Source organism: Onychostoma macrolepis, chromosome 05 (genome assembly GCF_012432095.1).
Source record: "Onychostoma macrolepis isolate SWU-2019 chromosome 05, ASM1243209v1, whole genome shotgun sequence".
Lineage (NCBI taxonomy): Eukaryota > Metazoa > Chordata > Actinopteri > Cypriniformes > Cyprinidae > Onychostoma > Onychostoma macrolepis.
In genome coordinates this window covers 38,975,977-38,998,540 of record NC_081159.1, presented here as the reverse complement: position 1 = coordinate 38,998,540, position 22,564 = coordinate 38,975,977, and the positions used below count along the sequence as shown (strand labels likewise).

At 34.7% G+C, this 22,564-nt stretch overlaps 1 protein-coding gene across 1 annotated transcript; it reads right to left on the bottom strand.

The window, feature by feature from the left end:
• Window positions 1-364: 364 nt before the first annotated feature.
• On the bottom strand, window positions 365-22,115 carry prodhb (proline dehydrogenase (oxidase) 1b). Its single transcript, XM_058777392.1, has 14 exons — window positions 21,719-22,115; window positions 20,839-21,047; window positions 16,049-16,083; window positions 15,815-15,961; window positions 14,542-14,606; window positions 14,319-14,435; window positions 13,397-13,470; window positions 13,004-13,085; window positions 11,237-11,329; window positions 9,797-9,943; window positions 7,765-7,940; window positions 5,692-5,790; window positions 4,050-4,138; window positions 365-3,622 (listed from the first exon to the last, which is right to left on the bottom strand). Exons 1-14 carry the CDS (start codon window positions 22,004-22,006, stop codon window positions 3,432-3,434), a joined length of 1,812 nt encoding a protein of 603 aa, XP_058633375.1. The 5' UTR covers window positions 22,007-22,115; the 3' UTR covers window positions 365-3,431.
• Between the last annotated feature and the right edge of the window lie 449 nt (window positions 22,116-22,564).

Genomic DNA, 22,564 nt, shown 5'->3' with positions numbered 1-22,564 from the left:
TGATTATATTTTGTTGTAAAAAAATATGTTCTAAGTCACCATTAGGGTGATTAGTGTTCTCATTGGTGTAATTTTTTTCCCTTTCCAACAAATTTATATAACCTTTGAGGTATAGACATATTTTTATTTAACCTTTTAAAGGGGCTACTCATGCCACAGTCGTTTTTCATTCTTGGCTTATAAGTAAAAGCTGGAAATACCTTTGTAACAAAGTACTGCTAATGAACATCTAGATGCCGTCCACACTGCTAGGAGTGGCGTTTTTGATTAAAATAATGCTTAATTTTAATGCTTAATTTTAATTCTCAATTAACCAGTTAACTGGTTGCTTTTTGCTTTTTACCATGCATATTACTAACATATTGGCTGCTTATTAGTATTTATAAAGCACATATTAATGCCTTATTCTGCATGACCATATTTTAGATCCCTTAATCTTTAAACCCCATACCTTAAGTAAATTACATTCATAAGCAGCAAATTAGGAGTTCACTGAGGCAAAAGTCATAGTTAATAGTTTGTTAATAGTAAGAATTGGTCTGTGTGACTGAAAATTCTTACATATTCCCTTTAGGTTTACTCGACTACCTAATACACAAGTTTGACAAATTTGGTGGAAAGAATCTGTCAAACTAAGAAAGGTCTACATCAATATTAGTTCATGATCTAGTTTCCTCATCTTAAAGGGATACTCCGCCCCAAAATGAAAATTTTGTCATTAATCACTTACCCCCACGTCGTTCCAAACCCGTAAAAGCTTCTTTCATCTTCTGAACACAATTTAAGTTATTTTAGATGAAAACTGGGAGGCTTGTGACTGTCCCATTGACTGCATAGTAAATTGCACTGTCAAGGTCCATAAAAGTATGAAAAACATAGTCAAAGCAGTCCATCTGCCATCAGACGTGCAATCTGAATTTTTTACGATGTGACGAGAACCCTTTTTGTGCGCAAAAAAAAACAACAACTAAATATAGACTTTATTCAACTTTTTCTGCTCCTCCGAAACACTTCCTGCAAGCGCGTTCATGAGTTCACTAGCAGAGCACGACGCAAGCACGCCTCAGATGACGCATGACATAAACGCCGTGACCCACTCACGTCGAGGCCAGCATACACAGTAAACGACGTTTACGTGCTGCTGCGTCATCTGAGGTGTGCTTGTGTCGTGCTCTGCTAGTGAACTCATGAACTTAAAATAAAATCATATTTAACTTGGATCTACAAGTAAAACAAAAAGTATTAGTTTTGAGTCGACAGAAATTATGTTTGCTGAAAGCACAGACCAACTTTAATTGTTCAATTTTTTTTCCCACCAGTTCCACCAATACTAATTTTGCATACTAAATAGTATGGATAACATGCAAATTAGGATTCAGCCAGCCTCAACAGAACACTGGGATGTGGGCTGTATTATGGGGTGTCCTGTTATTTCTCAAGGCAAAAGGCCCAAAGGGTTGTTAATTCGTCATGGATTTAAAACGGGATATAAATGGATGAGGAATTGTGCCATTTACTTAAGAGAAATTGTCTAGAAATCATTAACTTCGGCTCAATTAATTAAAGCTTTTTATTAATCTTCCCCAAATACTCCACAGAGGGAAAGAAAATATTAACAGAGCGAGAGAAACCGTTGGTTAAGCATAAAAGGCTTCATCACACAGACAATAAAAGAGTAGATTTAATTCTCGCTCTGTATATGCTAAACACCAGAATCATTACGCTGAAAACCCAACTTAAAATCATCTCATCAGAACTTCTAAAGTTCATTGAGCACGTCTGAGCACAAGAGAGATATCAAGAGCAGCGAGAGTGCAAAAAATAAAGTTCAGTTCTTGCCATAAAACAATGTGTTCTTATATATATTTTTTTTTTCTCAATGAAACCCACGGTGCAAATTACAAGATTTGGCTTGAGCGCAAACAAACCACTCGCTTGGAATATATTACATCTGAAATATAATCTGTTTACAGGTTTATGGGGTTATGGAAATATTGACGACGGGTTGTTGCCTGCACTCCAACGTACCCACAATTCCTCACACCAAGCATGAAATGTCACATAAATAAAATATAGTTCTCCAACTTCATATGTTGTTATCCTTGAATTCAAGCCGTCATTATCAGAAAGTGATACTGATGTGTTTGTTTATTACCGTTTAAATCATGCTTATATTTTTATTATTGATGTTCCACTTGAGGAATAAAGGTGGGGTATAAAACAGCAGTGCACACTCAGGCGTCTGACATTTTAGGGAGCCCTTTCAGAGTCATAAAGGTGCCGGAGAGATGGATGAGAGAAGAGAAAGAGTGCAAAGCCAGACCATTAGTGGAATAAAGAGAAGGGAGCAGTGGAAACGCAGAGGAAAGTGAATTAGAGAAAGATTATATGGAACAGGAAGAATATAACCTCTCTTTCTTGACCCTTACCAAAATGCAACAAGGTAACAGCAGTGTGCTCTAAAATGCCATTGTTACCACAGTTATTGCTACTGGAATAAAAACTGTTGTTACTTGGTATTATCCACCAGACACAAGATTCTGAAAGGTTATTTTGCCAGTTAAAGATGTTCCTCTGATAGTAGTATGGTGTTCAAGTGATTTTTTTGGTTTTTCACAATCTTTGCATTGTGAAATTGTCTTGACAGTTAAGCACATTTTCCCCAAATTTTCATTACTATAATACAAACTTCAATTATAATTATTAATGTATATGTTTTGCATGCTCCCCATAAGATTTTCATTACTGTAATAAAAATACTTTGATGTGCAATACCTATATCTACTATAAAATAAGAATTGTTGTAAAAACATGCTTGTCAAAATGCAAAAACATCCAAAAATGTGTTTTAATAGAAAAGAAAAATTGTGCATTTTAAAATAGCATTTATAATATAGTGAAATATGACATTTTGACATACTTTTTTTTACAGTGTGTGACATTGTGAGATTCACCCATTAATATTAAATAAATATGTTTGACCAGCTTTGTTTTATTAATGCAAATACTGCAATATTTCCTATTATGTATTCATGATTTTTAGGTAAAATATGATTTGGTAAGATTCAGCCATTAATACTTTATGAATACGTTTGACCAGCTGTAGGTGCTTTGTTTTCATGGTTGACAAAACAAAACATTATAATTGGGAGGCAAAATGTGCTTAATTGTCATGAAAATAATGCTGTAATGCAGAAACTCTAAAAACAGACTTCATTTTCTTTATCTAAATACACATTTTTGCGATTTTCAGGTTAAGTATGATTTGCATTTTGTGAACTTCACCCAACTGTGGTATTTGATTTAAATGAATCCCATGTGCGTTATATCATGAACAGCCTGGGTGAGAGTGGAAAAAAAGATTTACGAATGGATGGGTGAACAGGCAAAAAACAAGCGTAAGGAGTCTCTGGTGAGAAGCTGAGTGTGTTTTATACAGCAGGTGTGTAGAAGACCTCTCCACTGGTCAGTCGGCGTATCAGCTCTTTCCATAGAAGGTCTCTCTCCATCTGCACTCCTTTCATAATGCCACGGTTCTCCTGTGCCCGACGGGACAAATACGGAATCACCTCGTTCACCGGACCATAAGGAACATACTTGTACACAGGGAATCCTGCCTGAGCTAGAGATATGAGCAGACAAGAAAAGAATACCAATTGTAAAGTGTTTTACTGCATTTCTTTGGTCATGTATCCATTTGATTGACATGCATTTTATAACTGTACTCTTGGTAATAATTTACATCTTATACTTTCATATAAAACTTCACTATCTTTGTAATACTGTATCTCATCTTACACTATCATATATAGCATAGTGTTCCAAATATATAACTTCAATAAAAATAGTTACAAATATTAAGAAAAACTACAATAGCACCTCAGAAATACTAAAATAAGATATAATGATATCCAAATAGGTTTATAATTAATAAAAGTTATTCTAAAATTGTACTGTAATTTGACTAACGTGATCCCTATAGAAGTGATTTTATAAACACTACTAGCATGTGTGTGTGTGTGTGTGTGTGTGTGTGTTTGTGTGTTCACCTAACGGAAAGCTGATTTGGTCGCACATTCCCAGGAGCTGGCCGAAGTACACCTTCTTATCTGTGGGTGCCAGACCCATTTCATTCATCCTGTTAGAGCATAAACACACAGAGCGCCGTCACAGAAAGTGAAAAATGAGAGAGGCCCCTTTGGCAAGGTCATTTAATACCGGATACATTCTGGCGATTGCTCACTCAAAGTTTTACACCCTCTTATCGGTTACAGCCATTACACGCACGAACAAGACACATTCTGAGACACTTAAGGTGATATTAAGTGTGAATGATGTAAAAGGGGGGTAACTAGTGTGGACCTCTATATGAATCAAGCCCTGGTGACACTATTTGACATTGTGACAGAGAATGTTAATGACAGCGGTCACTGGCACACCTTTGTCAAATGAGGTTACACCCCTAAGGAGTGATTACAAAAAATTAATGATCGCACATTACATTATTAATTTACGCAAATTAATTTACTCCCAGAGGGATCTAAATGTTCCTGGTGATACAGGGAAGGACCTGATATCAAAGAACAGCACTGTAAATGTGAATGTGAGTTTTTCTTTGCTCAACATCTCTTCACTTTATGTCCAAAGGTTCAAAATAACAAAGGTCAAATTCATTTAATTTTGTGATTTTTTTCAATGCCTAATATGTATATAGTTTATTGATATACACTACCGTTCAAAAGTTTGTACATTTTTAAAAAGAAATGTATGTTTATTTAGCAAAAATGCATTAAAATTGATCAAAAGTGACTGTAAAAATCTTTTGACTTTCTATTCATCAAAGAATCCTGAAAAAAATTATCACATTTTCATAATAACAGAATGATTTCTGAAGGATCATGTGACACTGAAGACTGGAGTAATGGCTGCTAAAATATAAAAAAAAATAAATTGAATTTTAAAAATATATTAAAATAGAAAACAGTTATTTTGAATTATAATAATATTTCACAATATTACTGTTTTTATTTATTAAATAAGTGTGGCCTTAGTAAGCATAAGAGACTTCTTACAGTAACATTAAAATATTATTCAAACCCCAAACTTTTGAACACAATTGTATGCTTATTCCATATATATATTTGTAACTAAGAATGAAGATACATTTTTTCTCATGTTGTTTGTAAGTTTTTTTTTTCTACATTTTTGCTATGTCACACCATGGGACACAGTCCAATTTTTATTTGTCAACTACCCATATATATTATATTATGTGATTACATTTTAAAAATGATCATCTAAACAAAGCGAGTACTTAAGAACTTTTAGTGTACTTAGTTAGTGCACACTGGAGATGATTGTGTCAGTGAAGAGAATTCTTAACATGAAATATGAGAGATTTGATAAAATAAGGAAAATCAAGATACATATCACATCCATGTCCAATCAAGCTGTAATTTTGTCAAACTGTGCAAAAAATATTATGTATTGCGTATTTGGGATACATAAAATTCTAGCTGTGGTGAGATTCAGAAATTTTATTGAAAAAAAAAAAAAGAAAAAAGTTATAATTATATTTTTAAGATATTTACATTTTTAAGATATTTAAGTTGTGGTGGAAATTACATTTGTTTGTGATGGTTCATATACTGTATATAATAGAAAGACAGAAGGAGAGAAAATCAGTCTTACCTTCTGAGTGTATGTTTAACAGTGTCTATATTGTGCGATGCCACCATGACATTTGCTTTCTTATTCAGTTCGATCTCCTCCAGCACGTAATCCAGACACCTGAAAGACACCAGCTGCTCATAAATCATCCTACTTTTGGTCCGCACTTTCAGCCAACATGACTGTTGACCGCCAAACACAAAAGCTTTTGAAAAGATCTGATTTATTTTGAAAGCTGTCAGAATGTGCCTTAATCATAAGAAGCTTACCTACGGTGAGATAAGCCAAGACTCTAGATAAATCTCTCCTGCCTGTGAAACATTCTGTTAGCACAGAGACCGTCTGAATGAAGCACAGTTCAGGGGAAGTATGATGTTCTGATAAGGACCTATATGTGACAAGTATCTGATCTGGACTCAGAAACTACTTGTCATCCTGCTCCGTAAAGAGAGGCAAAGTGAACCTGACCCCAGACTTCCCCTTCCTGAATTAAAACATTCTTATCAAATGAAGAATTTTTCCATAATTCTCTGTTCAGGAACAGCATGTTGCCCACCTTGATGGTTTCAGTAAACTCAGAATGGCAAAAATAATAATAATAATAATAATAATAAAATAAGACCAAACAAGCTTTAAAATAGTTAAATGGCTAAAAAAAAAAAAATAAGAAAAATATTTTTTTTTTTAAAAAGACACAATAAACAGACATAATTTAACACTTTAATTTCTATTCTTCAACCATTTTCATTTTTGCAGAATAAAATCTAGATATATAAAGTGTGATTTATTATATAAAATGAAATAAATAAATAAATAAAATAAAAATATAATTATTTAATTGTACAATGGATATACATTTATCTGGTTAATTCAGTGTCTAAAATAAAAAAAAATAAAAAAAATTCTTTTGGTAATCACAAATGACTGTAAAAGTCATGTAAACTCATGGGTCAAAATGATTTCTGGTAAGAGTTTAAGAGTCAGGAGCCAAAGACTGATGGGCAATGATGTCATTATATGGATAAGACTGGCCTCATGAATATTAAATAAGCTCACGATGACTATGCTTTTCTAGACAGTCCAGTCATGTTACTTAATTACGTAACATATCTGTACATGGCATAACAATCATTATAAATTATTTAAAATTAGACCAAACAAGCATTAAAATATTTAAACAGCTAAAAAAATAAAATCAAAGTCATAATTAACTGACATAATTTAACATTTTAACTTCTATTCTTCAGCAATTGTCAAGAACCAGGCTTCCTATAGTATCGTAAAAAATGTACATTTAAAATGTGATTTCTAAAATAAAATAAAAATAAATAAAATATCTATAATGAATATACATTTCTCTACTTAATCCAGTGTCTAAAAAAATACTTTTAAAAATCATAATCCAGTAGTCAAAAAATTACTGCAAAAGTTACATAAATGCATTGGTTGAGTTCTGGTGAGAATTTAATGTCATTATTTGGATAAGACTGAGCTAATGAATATTAAATCAGCTCACGGTGACTGTGCTTTTCTAGACTGTCAATTCATGTTGTTCTATGCCGTCATGCCATTGAAATATCAAGCCAGCACTGTTTGCTTATACATAATCTAATATTAATCCAGAGATACAATACTACATGTAGATATCAAACAAACGTAATATTATAAAAAAATTTGACATAACATAAAATAAACTAATAAAAAATCCTAAAGGTACAGCAAAATAAAGCCTATATCTGAAATGTAGTTTTCATATGAGCTAAGAGACAAATCATATTAAATTATGGGGATGTGGGCTGAAAGTGGGAGTCCATGGGCACACTGCATTAGACTCTATTGGAATCAGCTGTGAGGGTTAGTGGAGTCTCGTGTGTGTTTTTTTGCGAGTAGCTCTATTTGTTTTGCGTGGGTGAGTGACCGTTAATGGAGCTGCTGCCCAGGAAGAGCTGTCAGATGAGTCACTTATGAGGCTCTATTTCAGTTCAGATGCTGCTTAGAAAGTAGCAGCCTTTGTAGACAACAAGGCCGCTCACTATGTTTTGGAACGGACTTCAAGCGTGAAATTTGCATGGAAGAATTTGGAACATTTCTTGCCTGTGGTACATTCTGTTAGTGGATTCATAGTCGGGGTTGATGGGGTCTTCGTATCCAATCTCCACAGCTCGGCTTCTCTCCTGGTACATGTAAGCCCCCCTTACCAACTTGGCACCGAAACACCAGCCCTCCCTTCTTGATAGCTCCACATCCATGGACACATTATCAAATGCCTCCTGAGCACAGAGAATTCATGGCATTGCTACAGATAACCTGATTTTGTATGAATTTGATATATCATGTAAACAAACATTTGCAATGCGGACCTCCCTCAGGAGTAAATAAAGGAATAAATTGTCATGGTATTGAAATCAATGCTCTGGGGACTTGTTTAATATGTAAAGAGGTTAGATAACATTAAAGGAATAGTTTATTCAAAAATGAAAATTTGCTGAAAATTTACTCACCCTTAGGCTATCCGAGATGTAGATGAACTTGTTGCTTTATCAGAACAGATGTGGAGAAATTTAGCATTACATCACTTGTTCACCAATGGATCCTCTGGAGTGAATGGGTGCCGTCAGAATGAGAGTCCAAACAGCTGATAACATCATCACAACAATCCACACCACTCCAGTCCATCAGTTAACATCTTGTGAAACGAAAAAAATAAAAAGCTGCATGTTTCTAAAAAAATGAATTTTTTTTTTTTTTTTAAATCATTGCTTCCAGCTAAGATACAAGTCCTCTAGTTGCTTTCTCCACTGAAGATGTTGTCTTGTCTGAATCAGGAGAGAAATATACACAGATCAAGCACCATATACAAGTGTCCAAAACTGTTCTAAACAAATATGTCTGTAGATTTTGATGTGAGAGGACAACAGGGGATGAACTTCACTGGAGGAAGCATCATTATGGATTATGGAGTCATATTTTGATTGTTTAAAGTTAAAATGTCTTAATGTTGGATTTACGTCTTGCAAATACGCAGCTTTTCACTTCACAAGACATTAATTGATGGACTGGAGTTGTGTGAATTATTGTGATGTTTTTAAGCAGCTGTTTGGACTCAGTCTGACGGCACCCATTCACTGCAGAAGATCCATTAGTGAGCAAGTAATGTAATGGGAATGATACATTTCTTTAAATCTGTTCCAAAGACTAAAACTCATCTACGTCTTGGATGGAAGGGTGAGTGAATTTTAATTAAATTTACATTTTTGGGTGAACTATTCCTTTAAGAAACGTCATCTACTGTATTTTCTGGAAAATGAGTATAACAACAGGTTAGACTTTTTACAGAAAAAATACAGATAAGTTCAAAACATACATCTGTGAATAAGCAATATTACATTCAGAAATAATGTAAAATACCAGTAAATAAAAACTGAAATGTTTACAAACATTATAAACAGGTATTTTAGTTTCCCTCATTCTACCAAAGTATAAACCAAACATGAATTAACAACATTTATTATAAACCCTAAAATAATATATTTAAAGTGAAACTGAAACTACCTGGATTTGGCAAATGCACTATATAAATATTTTTTTGTCTCATGCATCTCTCTTGTTTGGCACAAATGCAAATCCTGATCGTTATGGAATATAACTTGCAGCACATTTTTGATGATTAAAAAGCAAAAAATATATTCTGAAAAATACGGTACATATAAATGTCTTAAAGGTTAATGGTAGCAAAAACAGCATAATTATTCATAAATGCTAAAGAAACCGTCATGAAAAACTGATTATTACAATTGTTGGTGCAAGAAACCATGACCAACATTATAAGCAGACCCTGAAGTATATGGAGACTATATGGAGTGTACTGCGTGCACTGCATGCATTTAATTGCCATCATCATCATTTATTACATTTCAAGATTAAATTGCAATACAAAGACAGATTCCAAGCACCACAGAGTTAAATATCAGTTTTGATGCTACATTGTCTTAAATGTTATCCTGCTATAATAGCATGTTTTCTGCACAGCATCTAACTGTAGATAAATCCCAAAATATCATCATGTGATCCACGTTAACACCATTCAAAGGTGTCAGACGTGTGTGTGTGCATGTGTGAGGCTCACTTTGAGGTAGCACTGATAGGTGTTGAAAACGACAGCTTTGTCTCTGTTGAAGATTCTCTTCATTTCCACAGTGAGTCTGCTGATGGCAGGCTGGAAATATGTCTGTTCGGCGTCCACCATTAGCCTGACGCCATTTTCCACCGCATGCTGTTCAGCACATGAGAAGCAGGCGGTGAGTTAAAAACACATTAATCAGCTGACTAAAAAAAGATATCACCACAGACAGCGGCATTTTAATTTATATGGCATCCGTCATTCCTGATACAACCAAGGATTTGTCAACAAATAATGATGCTATAAACTTCTCTATAATAATGACAGTGATACAGTGGTGCTAAAAAGTATTTGGACATTTAAAAATGTCTGAATGTCATTGCATTAGATAACAAAATAACAAACCAAGTGGCATTCATTTTAAATTGCACATGGAAAACACTTCAAAATAAAAGTAGTTTGACAGGTTTAAAGGCTAAAACAATAAATACACTGTTCAAAATGTAAATACAAAGCATTAACTACACTACTGTTCAAAGGTTTGAGGTTATTAAGGTTTCTTAATGCTTTTGAAAGTCTCTTATGCTTACCAAGGCTGCATATATTTGATAAAAAAACAGAAAAAAACAGTAATAATGTGAAATATTATAATATAAAACATCTGTTTTCTATTTGAGTATATTTTTAAATTTAATTGCAAAGCTGTGGCACATGATCCTTCAGAAATCATTCTAATATGCTGATTTGAAGCAACATTTCTTATTATCAATGTTAAAAACAGTTAAGCAACTTAATATTTTTGTGGAAAGCATGGTACATTTTTTCAGTATTTTTTGATGAATGGAAAGTTCATAAGAACAGCATTTATTTGAAATACAAATATTTTGTAACATTATAAATTTCTTTACTGCCACTTTTGATGAACTGAATGCATCTTTTTTTTTTTTCCTCAGAACAAAAACAACAACAAAATCTTACCCCAAACTTTTAAGGTTGGAAATTATATTGGCATAAGTCGCGTCACACCACAACTCACATTAGAATGAGTGAGATCCACTAGGTAACAGTTTCAACTTGTAAAAAAAAAAAACTTTTATTCTCCAGGTAACCAATTTGGAGAAAAATTGTTTTATGCAATCTCTAAACTTTGTTTGATTTGGTACTTCCAGGCTGAAAAACAGGAAGCCTTGAGTCTACCGTGAGTCACACAGCTTGTAGCACTTGTACCAGCGGCCTTTCACAGTGCGACATAAACCCGATACATGTTCCTCGCATCAAGTCGACGGGGCGGAACAGCTCTCTAACCTCCACAGTCTGCTGAAGGCTTTCTCAAAATCGATCTCTGTTGCATTCTTCATCCATGACTGTCTGTTAGACCATGACCTTCTGCCACTCCGCATGAATACCACAGGAGAAACATAAGAGGAACACAGCCAATGAACGCACCTTGGCCAAGACGTCCAGCCGCTGAAGCATCCTTTTCATCTGCCTTTCCTCTTCCTCGGTGAACCTGGACAGAAGAGGCTCCAACTCACCAGTCTGTTAAAATAACAAATAAAAAATGGAAAGCAATTCAGTATTTGAACTGAAATTCAGAATATGGGTGCATTTTCATTTGAGAAGTGAATCTTACTAATATTAATTATCTTTTAAGTACAGTTTTATTTATTTTTATTTTTTAAATGTGATTTTGGATTATTGGACAGAGATATTTCAGGTAGAGGGTACAGATTTTGTATTACATTACCTCCTGTAAAAATTTTTTAAAAAAATAAAAAGTTGAGCCAACTTAAAATTTTAAGGCAACCAGCTTCAGCTGATTTTTGAGTACTCAACTTGTCGTTTTAAGTTTATACAACAAAAATGTTAGATTTTATTTTTTTTTACAGTGCATTTTATTATGCAATAAGAAAGGAATTCATAGGTTGACTTCCTAAAGATTATAAACATTGTGTCCAATTCTCAGCAAACGCATGAGTTTGAAGAGAAACTACCCGTCTGACAGAACAATACACTGTTTAAAAAAAAATAAATAAATAAATAAAAAAAAAATTAAAAAAGTTGAGCAAATTTAAAGTTTAAGGCAACCAACTTCAGCTGATTTTTTAGTTGTCAACTTGTTTTTGTAGGAGATTTTTTAGTTCTCAACGTTTTGTTGTATAAACTTAAAACAACAATTTGAAAAAAAACCCCTCAAAAATCTGCTGAAGCTGTTGCCTTTTTTTTTTTTTACAGCACTGTAAAATAAATAAAAAGTTGAGAAAACTCAAAAATCTCCTACAAAAATAAGTTGAGAGAACTCAAAAAATCTGCTGAAGCTGGTTGCCTTAAACTTTTAAGTTTGCTCAACTTTTTTTTCTTTTACAGTGTAGAAGAAAGAGGTGTTTTGGAAACCTGATTGGAAACAATATTTATTAGAGCTGCTTGTTAATTGTTATTGATCATACTTAGTGTTAGTATTGAGCATTTGATTTGTAACAATTTGTGATATAAACAAGTGTTACTTCAGTATTACTTGTAATAGTGTTTATTCATATTTTGAATTAGATTTTACTTTTATATTTTCAGTTTCCGGATACGTTGTTTACAGTACATTCAGATCAAAGAGTAAACAACTTATCCGCGTACATACGTTGCATACATTGTTTACGTATATGTGATACTCTTCAAAATGGCGCTATAGGGTGACGTGAAGGAGACGAATTGTTGAATTAAGTCATTATTTTTGTTTTCTTTACGCACAAAAAGTATTCTCGTAGCTTCGTAACATTACCTTTGAACCACTGATGTCACATGGATTATTTTAACAATGTCCTTGCAACGTTTCTGGACCTTGATCGTGTTAGAATCCTTGCTGTCTATGGAAGGGTCAGAGATTCATCAAACCTATCTTAATTGGCGTCTTCCAGGTTTGGAACAACATGGGGGTGAGTAATTAATGACAGAATTTTCATTTTTGGGTGAACTATCCCTTTAAGTCACACCTTTAACTCATGCAAATATATGAAGACTATTTTATGTGCTTGTGATGGAAGCCTCTTGCTTCTTTTGCAGGCAAAATTCCAGACATATCTTCATAATCTAATTACCTGGGAAAACTCAAAACTGCGAAGGGGCATTGCAGTGTTTATTGAACCAATTAGACCATGAGAAATCGATAACCCTCTTAATTTATGCTGTGGTTAAGGTATCCATTTCTTTCTGTCTGCCTACCTGCAGGTTTGGGACAACCAGTAGATCAGATATCTTTGTTCTCTCGTCGATCAGACAGTTCCAGTCCAGCATGTCCACCATGCTTTGGGGAACAAATAAAATATAGCAGTCACGTTTCAGCAGCTTGTCACAAATTATGTTTCTTAAACATCAAAGCATTTGCATGCATCATTGCGGAATTGGTCGATTCTGCAGCGCAAAGTGCTCTTATATGAGTTTAGTTACTCAGGGGTTTAGTTGACTCGAGGGGGTCAAGCAGAGTAATGGAGCACCCGTGGAATAGTCCTTGAGTGGCTCTCCTCAGTTCATAAGATAACTTCATTGTCTGCCATTGATTGGGAAGATTTACAAGTCTGAGTGTCAGAACAGCTACGGGAAACTGGTGTTTCTCACCCTGATGAGTGCAGTCGTCCATCAGAGAAGCAGCTCTGAATATTGCCTTGAGCTCCCAGTCTAGCTAGACATGTCTGCAAAGAAAACACACACATTTCCATTCATCATCCAAAAAGACTGCATGATTAAAGGGGGAGTTCACTCAAAATGAGCCCATTGGGTTTTTGTGTTCCAAGGAACACAAAGTGATACATTATGAGGAATCAAGGGTCAATTCATGTAGGATCACTGATCCTACATGTTCACTCAAAAATGAGAATTTGCTGATTTCTGCTTGATCTGTGCATATTTCTTTCTTGAGAAGAGAAAGGAGAAAGTAATAATATAGACAGAGGACTTAGAAGCAATGGTTTGAAAATGTCTTGATAAAGGATATGTTTATTACAAACATGCTGCTTTTTGCTTTACAAGACATTAATTGATGGACTGGAGTGGTGTGGATTACTGTGATGTTTTTATCAGCTGTTTGGACTCTCATTCTGACGGCACCCATCCACCGCAGAGGACCCACTGGTGAGCAAGCGAAGTGATGCTACATTTCTCCAAATCTGTTCTGATGAAGAAACAAACGCCTCTACATCTTGGACGGCCTGAGGGTGAGTACATTTTCAGCAGATTTTCATTTTTGGGTGAACTATTCCTTTAAGCAAAACCTATTTAGGTTTCTGTAAAGGAAATAATCATGTATAAATGGCCGTGTAAGTGTCTGCTAAAAGACTACTTAATTATTTATTGTCACGTTAATTAGATTTTTCCCATTAAAATGAATGCAGCTCATACTGTACAGTCGTTGCAATATAGCCTCCAGTTGCTTGCTGTAGGTCAGATTTGTTATAGCCGCCTTACAGTCTATTGCAGTATTAAACACGCTTTAGTGTTGGTTGATCTGTGCGTTTGGCCGCAGTTTGAACCCAATTCATACCTGCAATTGCTCTAGATCCAGTTTCTGCTCCAGCACCTCCACGCCGTCTTTCCCCTGCTTGGCAGCCAGGAAACTGAAAAAGCGTCTCCATTTCACCAGCACCTCGGAGAACTGGAGCTACAGACGCCCGAGGGAAGGATGAGGAGCCTGTTTAGTTCACCAAGGTGACGGATTTTAACCCGTGTTTTCTGATGAATGAACCCTGCCTGAACCTCAGTCTTACCAGGAATTGTGGTCGCCCCAAGGCAGTCATCTTAATAGCCGAGAAACCGTCTTCAGAACTTCCACCTGAGCAGGCAGGTGATTTTCTTTTAGAGTTATTTTAGAGGTAACTGCAGCAATGGAAGTGAAACTGCCTTTTTTAAGGAGCAATTTTCCAGGAACGCTGAATGAATTCTATGCAGTTATACTTAGTGTTGCCTGTGCATTACAATGGGTGTTTCTCCAATAGTGCTGGCATAATGGAAAACTCGAGCTGCATGCACATTCACAAATATAAATGCTTTCAAAAGTTGGTCAGCTTCCATGCTTTCTTGGCACTCGTACACATACACTAAAAATACATACAAATAATCTGCATAGCACACAACAAAGATTAAAGGAATAAAAGGATAAAACTTTGCACCACTTTCCACGAATAGAGTACATTTTAGTGTACCATAATTTTTGTAAAGGAGGCATGAATCTTTGCTTGAGAGGTTTGATAGAAGCTACATTGCAAGACACCGCTGTTTACTTTAGAGTATAAGTGTTTTAAAACTTACTCTGCATTTTTTTTAAAAGTCATCATTATACATGCCATCATGGCATCAAAATCTAAACATGTTTATGTGTCATACTCTATGTTAGTATTGCCTATGAATATGTGCCATATTGAATGATTTAAACTCATATAATATGGCACAATTTGTTAACAATAACAAATTAACAATAAAATGTATTAACTTGGAATATGTTGTGCTTAAACCGTAAAAAATTAATTATTTTTAATAAAATTAATATTAATGATATTAATAAATTAAAATTATCAACCTTAATTAAAATGCTAAATAATGCTATTTATTTAGTTATTTATATTTTACCCTAATAACTATTGTTTCTGTTTGTTTTTCAGTTTCTGAAAGAAAAAAAGATTGTTCTGGATAATTGGGGGGCCGTCAAGTCAAAAAGGTTAAGAAACACTATTTTAAATAATTCAGACAGACATCCAAAAAAATGCAGTAAGCTCATGCAAGATGAAATGAAAAATAAACAGATCATATAATATTTAGTTGTTGTCGGTTAACATTATATGAAGGTCAACAAGAAATAAAAAATAAAATAATTGACTTTCTTTTAAGTTTTAAGCCCTGCTTTGTATCTTATTCATGGAAAGTGCCCTATTTACTTTCTATGTTTTGGTCATTGCATATGTAGCTCCTGGCTTTTGTTTTGCTTGTAAACTGACTCCAATTCCAAAGTTAATAACTGATCAGCTTTAATAGATGGTCTGTTACCCGAGGCTTTGATGCATTTCAGGAAAGTCTCCATGTGTTGGTCGCATTTCGCCTCATCAGCATAGAAATAAGTACGAGCGCTTGTCACGCCTTCACGACGATCGCCAAACTTCCGATGGGCTGTGAACTTCTCCCGGTGGTCAGCTCCTGAAAACAATGTCCAAAAGGGAAAGTTTGACCTTTTGCTTCAATATTACAAAATAATTGAACTGTTAAAATGGTGCACATACTCACCAGGGCTTTCTTTCTCTGATATAGACATGCACGATCTATCAACAAAGAGAGAGACATTGACATTTTTAATAAAACAGGGGACTAATGAAACCAACTACTTGTTCTTAGGTCTTTTTAGAGACCTTTAGCCAACAAAATGAAGAAACAGCAGTTTCTGTAGAGGGGAATCAATACTAACTGCAGAGGCTGCTATGAAGTCACTTTACGGTGGTGCACTTCTGCTATTTGTTTCCCTTCTATATTTCAGGGTCAGCACTTAAGAGTCACACACTGACTCCCGCCTGATGTCTATGCTTATACCTGCATGCATTTAAACTCTCTGCTGTACAACACTGACGCTCAGGCCAGGTATTCAAACCAACTCAAATGTTACACAGCCACACGGGGCAGTGATTTGTTTAGATTGAGCTCCTTTGATCTCCACATCTTTCGAACGGCACTCACACCAACGCCTCCGCTCTTCCTCATCCACCGTCACATTTTACATTTACATTTATGCATTTAGCAGATGCTTTTATCCAAAGCGACTTACATTGCATTCAAGTTACAGTTTTTACATTTTATCAGCTCTTGCTTTCCCTGGGAAAGCCGTGGATCTCACAACCGTGGATACAATGTTTTGACGTCTGTAATATTCCAACAGGAAGGAATGTTGAGATGTTGATGGGATCATTAGCGGATGGACTCGAGCCCTTCCAGACTTAAAGTGCTCAGTTAATGCCTCAGCTTGCAGCTAAACAAAATAGAGTTATACATGCAACATATGAGAATGACAGATCTTATCCAAAATCTCTCCATTGTTTGCAAGAGAAAATCTGAAGTGATGGGTCTATTTATCTACATATAGCAACTGAATATAAATGCAAAAGAAAAGAGATATTTTCAATGAAAAACTTTAGATTTTACTACAAAGTTACAGAGTAAAAAAGGATGCATAAAGAAAGATTTAGACTATTTTTGCTATATATATATATATATATATATATTCATACACATACACACACAGTATAGGCTATATGTGATAAATTGAACAGTTATTTATTTAATTGTTTTGTTTTGATTCAAGCACCGAGATTTTGTGGAATTGTCTTGGACAGACAGCTGAATGTTATATAGCGGACAATTCATAAAATCAATACATGCAAGACAATTACAGAGGACCGATGGTTGTTATTATAATAATGGCTGTCTGCATCAAACCAAGACTTAACAATAACAGCTTGTTCATACAAAATGATACATGGCAGCAGGAACGGCGTCTGAGAACTCACGGAATGATCAGCCCTGGGTTCCTGCATATTTGATGGCAGCCTACTCAAATGCCACATCCTCCAGCGTTCTCCCTCTATCACACCCTTGATAATGCAGAAAAGCCAAGCTGAGCACTCTATTCTGTATAACAGCATTACAGGATCCATTGGGGTGGATGTTAATGCAATATTGATAGGGGCAGAGGCTCTAAAACACACATCACGAACATAAATTAGCTTTTATTAGCCAGTGACCAGCCAGGGTCCTCTGTGGTTGTAAAGAGCATTTCCAATAAACGCTCCATTTCAGCTCATTTCGACTGTGAGGCGAGCGATCGTGGTGATCTAGCGCCCCTCTCTGGCGACGGAAAGAACTGCGCTTCAGAGCCACAGAGTAATCTGAGGAGGGACGCCTATAAAATTGCTCAGACCTCTGACAGCTGCGTTCAGAAATGAGAGCAGTGATGTGGAGGAGAAGTCCATTTATTGGATCGCACTCTGTATCACTGGATTTTCCTCATAATTCAAATGGCATATCATCTATATCTCCGTCTCTTTCTCTCTCTCAGTATTCAGGCAATACGTTTCATTTATATTTCCAGCAGGAGACCCTCGGGGACGCCACCGACTCTCTGTAATTTCCAAAAGGTCATTGACAAGAACAAATGAAGACATTTTTTAATCAAATGTCATAACGTTGACACAGCTGTTGAAATGTAGGGGAGGCTAATGGTTAAGGACCTGGGCTGATAACAGAAAGGTCACGGGTTCAGTTCCAGGTCAGGATGAATGACAAAAAGTTACATTTGGAATTATTAATAACAAACCTCCAAGTAGACATACAGGCCATAGACTGCATTTCTAACTAGCCCAGACTGCAATTAGTATACAACAAGTTACACGAATAGAAAACCGTTTACTATTTGCCAAATAATGTGTGTAAATGTTTCAGTAATGCTGACAAACAGGAAATAAATTACATTTGAGAATATATTTTTAATCTTATTCAGAAAGTTGAATATGCATTGGGTGGTTGCTAGGGCATTATAAGAAGTCAAGATCTCGGAGTTTGCAAACAGGATTATTAAAGTTAATTATTACTTATATTATAGCTCAAACTGAAACAAAAAACTACTTATTCATTCATTCATTAGAGAAGAGATGCTTTGCGCCCGATTTAGCTAACTAGCTATTTTGTGTTAAAAATAAATAAAATAAAATAAATGTATAATATATATATATTTTTTAATTATATATATATATATATATATATATATATATATATATATATATATATATATATATATATATATATATATATATATATAAAAAATTTTTTATTTTTTTAATGCAAAATAAAATAAATAATTAAATACAAATTAAAATAAAGTAGTGCTGGGCAACGATTAATCGCATCCAACATAATTTATTATGTATATATAAAGACACACATATGGTATATATTTTGAAAATATTGACATGTATTTGCATGTATATAATTATATTATAAATAAATATATATTATATATTTATATTTAGTCATTTAGCAGACGCTTTTATCCAAAGCGACAACAGAAGCAATCAATTGTAGTATTAAAACAACTAAAACAGAGCCAAAACTAAAAGCTAAAACTTTATAAATACTGTATATACACATTTAAAAAAAAATAAAGAAATTAAATAAAATTACAAACTTAACATTTAAATGAAAACAAAAAAATAAAGCTAAAAACAATTCAAAATATTAAAGAACAAAAGGTATAAGAGTATAATAATGATTCTAACATAACACTAAGCCAAACACCAAAAACAACTACATATGTGTATGTACAAGCACACACACACATACATGCATATACACACACATTTATAAATTTAATATATATATTCTTTCATTTCCATGTAGTTAGTTGAAGTACTAAAATAACTCCAATTAAATAAAACTAAAACTTAATAAAATATATTTTTAAAAACTAATAAAATGACAAACATTACTCCAGCTTTAACTAAAATTAAAATGGATAACAAATACAAATCAAACTACATTAGTTTATCAGTAATCCTAAAAAAATAACACTGAGCCAAACACACATGCTAAAAAAAACAACAACTTACTTATCCATAGTAAGAAATGGTTATAAAAACTGAAACAGAAGTGAAACAAGTAGTAGGAAAGAGGAGAAATAAAAAGCGATACTTATTTAATATATTTAAAATATATTTAATATATAAACATAACATTTTTTTAAGTATATGCATGCATGTGTATTTATATATGCATAATAAATATACAACGTACACACACATATATTATGTACACAATTTTTTTTTTTTTTTGATGCGATTAATCATTGCCCAGCACTAAAATAAAGCTTAAATAACAATTTTTAAAAAATAAAAATACACTAAAATTCATGAATGGCAACAAATAATAAAAAAAAAAAAAAAACACAATGAAATCCAAATGTATACATTTACCATTCATTTTAAACTTTTTTTTTTCTTTTAATTAAGACTCAAACTAAAATAAAAACTGAAAATATAAATATATTTGGGATGATCTCCATGTTTGACCAATAACACAATCTCCAGTCATTTTTTTTGGTCTTTTACGGAGTTCAGACACCCCTCTCTCCATTAATTCATTCCCCAGATAGAGATTTGTGCAAATCACTAACCCTAAATATGTGTAATAGTGATAGTTATGCAGGTTTCAAGCAAAAAAAAAAAACTGAGAGCAGCTCTCTATCTGTATGTGTACCACGAGACAAGCCAATCAAAAACAATGGGCCTTGACCGAAACAACCAATAGCATATCGGCTCTTTGTTAACATCTGTGACAGCAGATCAAATCTCAGTCTATTTCTGTAAGCTCTCCACATGAGCACAAATCACAGCATGGCCATTAACCTCTAGGCCCTCTACCGAAAAGAAGTTAGTGTGGTGCAAAGTAGGTCTTAAAGACTAATTCAGGCCGAATGATTTTGGAATCATGCTGCCAAGCTAGGAGGGTCTGAAAGGGAGAAAGTTTTCGAAACACTTAAGGATTCAACTAAACTAATTGCCCAAAACAGCAGATTGATATTAGAAGAGTAAAAGTTCTTAATTAGCTGCTTTAAATTAAGCACTATAGCTCTATGGAGCAAAATAATTGCGCTCATTTATATTCTGTTCTTATACTTAGTGTGATCTATATCACTGATTTATTTATTTTGCTCTTAATTGGTCAGGTCTGGCTCATGTATTCTGCAAATAAATGCCTGCAGACTAGTTAAATGTTCAGCTGAATGTAAAATTTACCTATCGATAGAAAGTGTATCTATCTATGTATCTATGTATGTATCTATCTATCTATCTAAAAATAAAATAATCTTATGCCGAATGTCTTAAGGAACATTCTCCTATAAAGACAACAGACTTTTCATTTTGTTAAATTCCACACAAATCTTACCAGTTATCTTGGTACCTATGATCAACTGAAGCAGTAGTAAACATGGTAGTTTGTGGATGTAGGGAGCAGAACTACAAGAGGGCACTTACTCCATCTCTTTCCTCTCAGCCTCTTCCTGTGAGAGATCCTCTTCTACACTATAATCCAGCACAGCCCCGACTCCATACGCTTGGTTCTTCTGCACTACTGGCCTGATGGACTGATGGTCCTCACCTGCCACAAACTGACCGTAGAATGTCATCTTCATAAACTGCTCAAACGTCTTCTGTCCCAACAACTTTCTGCTGAGGTCCATTATCTGTATGAGACAGAGAAAGTGTTGTCAAGGCATGCGGATATTACAGTATCATCTGAAGTCATCTTGAGCTGAGAGCCCTGTATTCTTTTAGGTAAGCACTCAATGCATACTGATATGAATGATTAAACGGTTTCACCTAAACACTATTGTTATTTAATGCAATGACATGCATACATATATTTAAGTGTGCCTTGAAGTCTGGGGCCACTGTGTACAGGTATACTGTAAATGTGCAGGGACTAGAGAGCACCAGGACTATGTCAATCGGAAACACAGTTCATCCATGGAACTCTCTTCTAACGAGCTGGTGATTTGAATCAGGTGTGTTGAACAAGAAGGACATGCAAAATATGCAGAGCTGGGGGTCGTGAGGACCAGGATTAAGAACCGCTGCTGTCAACGTTGGCTAAAGGTCAAAGTGACTTGCATATGTCTGAGGTACATTCTGTCCTTGCCAGTAATCTTGGCTCTAGTAACAACCCACTAACCACATGACTTCTCCCTGGCAAGATGCCACTCCTGTCTATCATCTGGGACAATGCCACAGGAGTAATTCCAGACAGGAACATGGAAGTCGTTCATATACAGTACTAGAAAAGGATGCCATGCATTTTTTGGGGGGGGTTAATATTGTATGAATAAACTATATAAACATTAAATACATAACATACCTCTTTATTCTTCTCAACCAGGATGTCATAGGAGCACAGTTTGAAAACCACCAAGCTTCTAAGCAACTCAAGAGTGTCTTTGCTCTTGTAGGCTTCTTTTGTCTGTTCAAAGTCAATGGTGATATTGTTACTGAAAGATACATGCTCTCTGCTGTCCACAGGCTCGTCCTGTGTGTTTGTTTTGGTTGGATGTAACGCTTGCACACTCCGACGATGGCGAGTGGAGATCACCAAACTTCTGTCAAGAGTCGCGCGCCCAAAGGCAGGGAGAGTTTTGCGGAGAGACATCAGTTCAAGACTTCTGTAGAGTTCAAGACTTCTCCTGCAGTATTCGAAAACCACACTGTCCTTGAGTACATTATTTAAAGCTACCTGTCTGTGGGGTCCCGCCCATATTCGGATCTGGGCTGAAGGATTGGCCCAAATCCAGTGACGTTTCTGTTTACCAACGTAGCACGCGCATGTGCTGCCTTAAAAGGGAAGCTGTTGCATAAACGTTCCGTGACGTTTTATAATCCCGAGATGTACGTAAATGTACAAATTGGTTTAGTTAAACTTTCAGGTTACACATGCAATTTGTGGGTTTAGATAATGCAGAAAATAGAGCTGTGTTTGTGATTTAAAAGTTTGTTGTGCATGTCCGTTCCGTGAAGTTAACAGAGGGGGGAGCCGTTGTATTGTTAAAGTAATTCACTTTACAAGACTGAAAAAAAAAGAAAAAAAAAAACTTCTTAGCTAAACTGACAAAACTTCTGGAGATGTCCAAAAGTTACTCATAAACAAAGTAAAATAACATTTTTTTTTTTTTACTTATTCAGACTGCAAAAGTTTAGGTTCGGGTTAGCC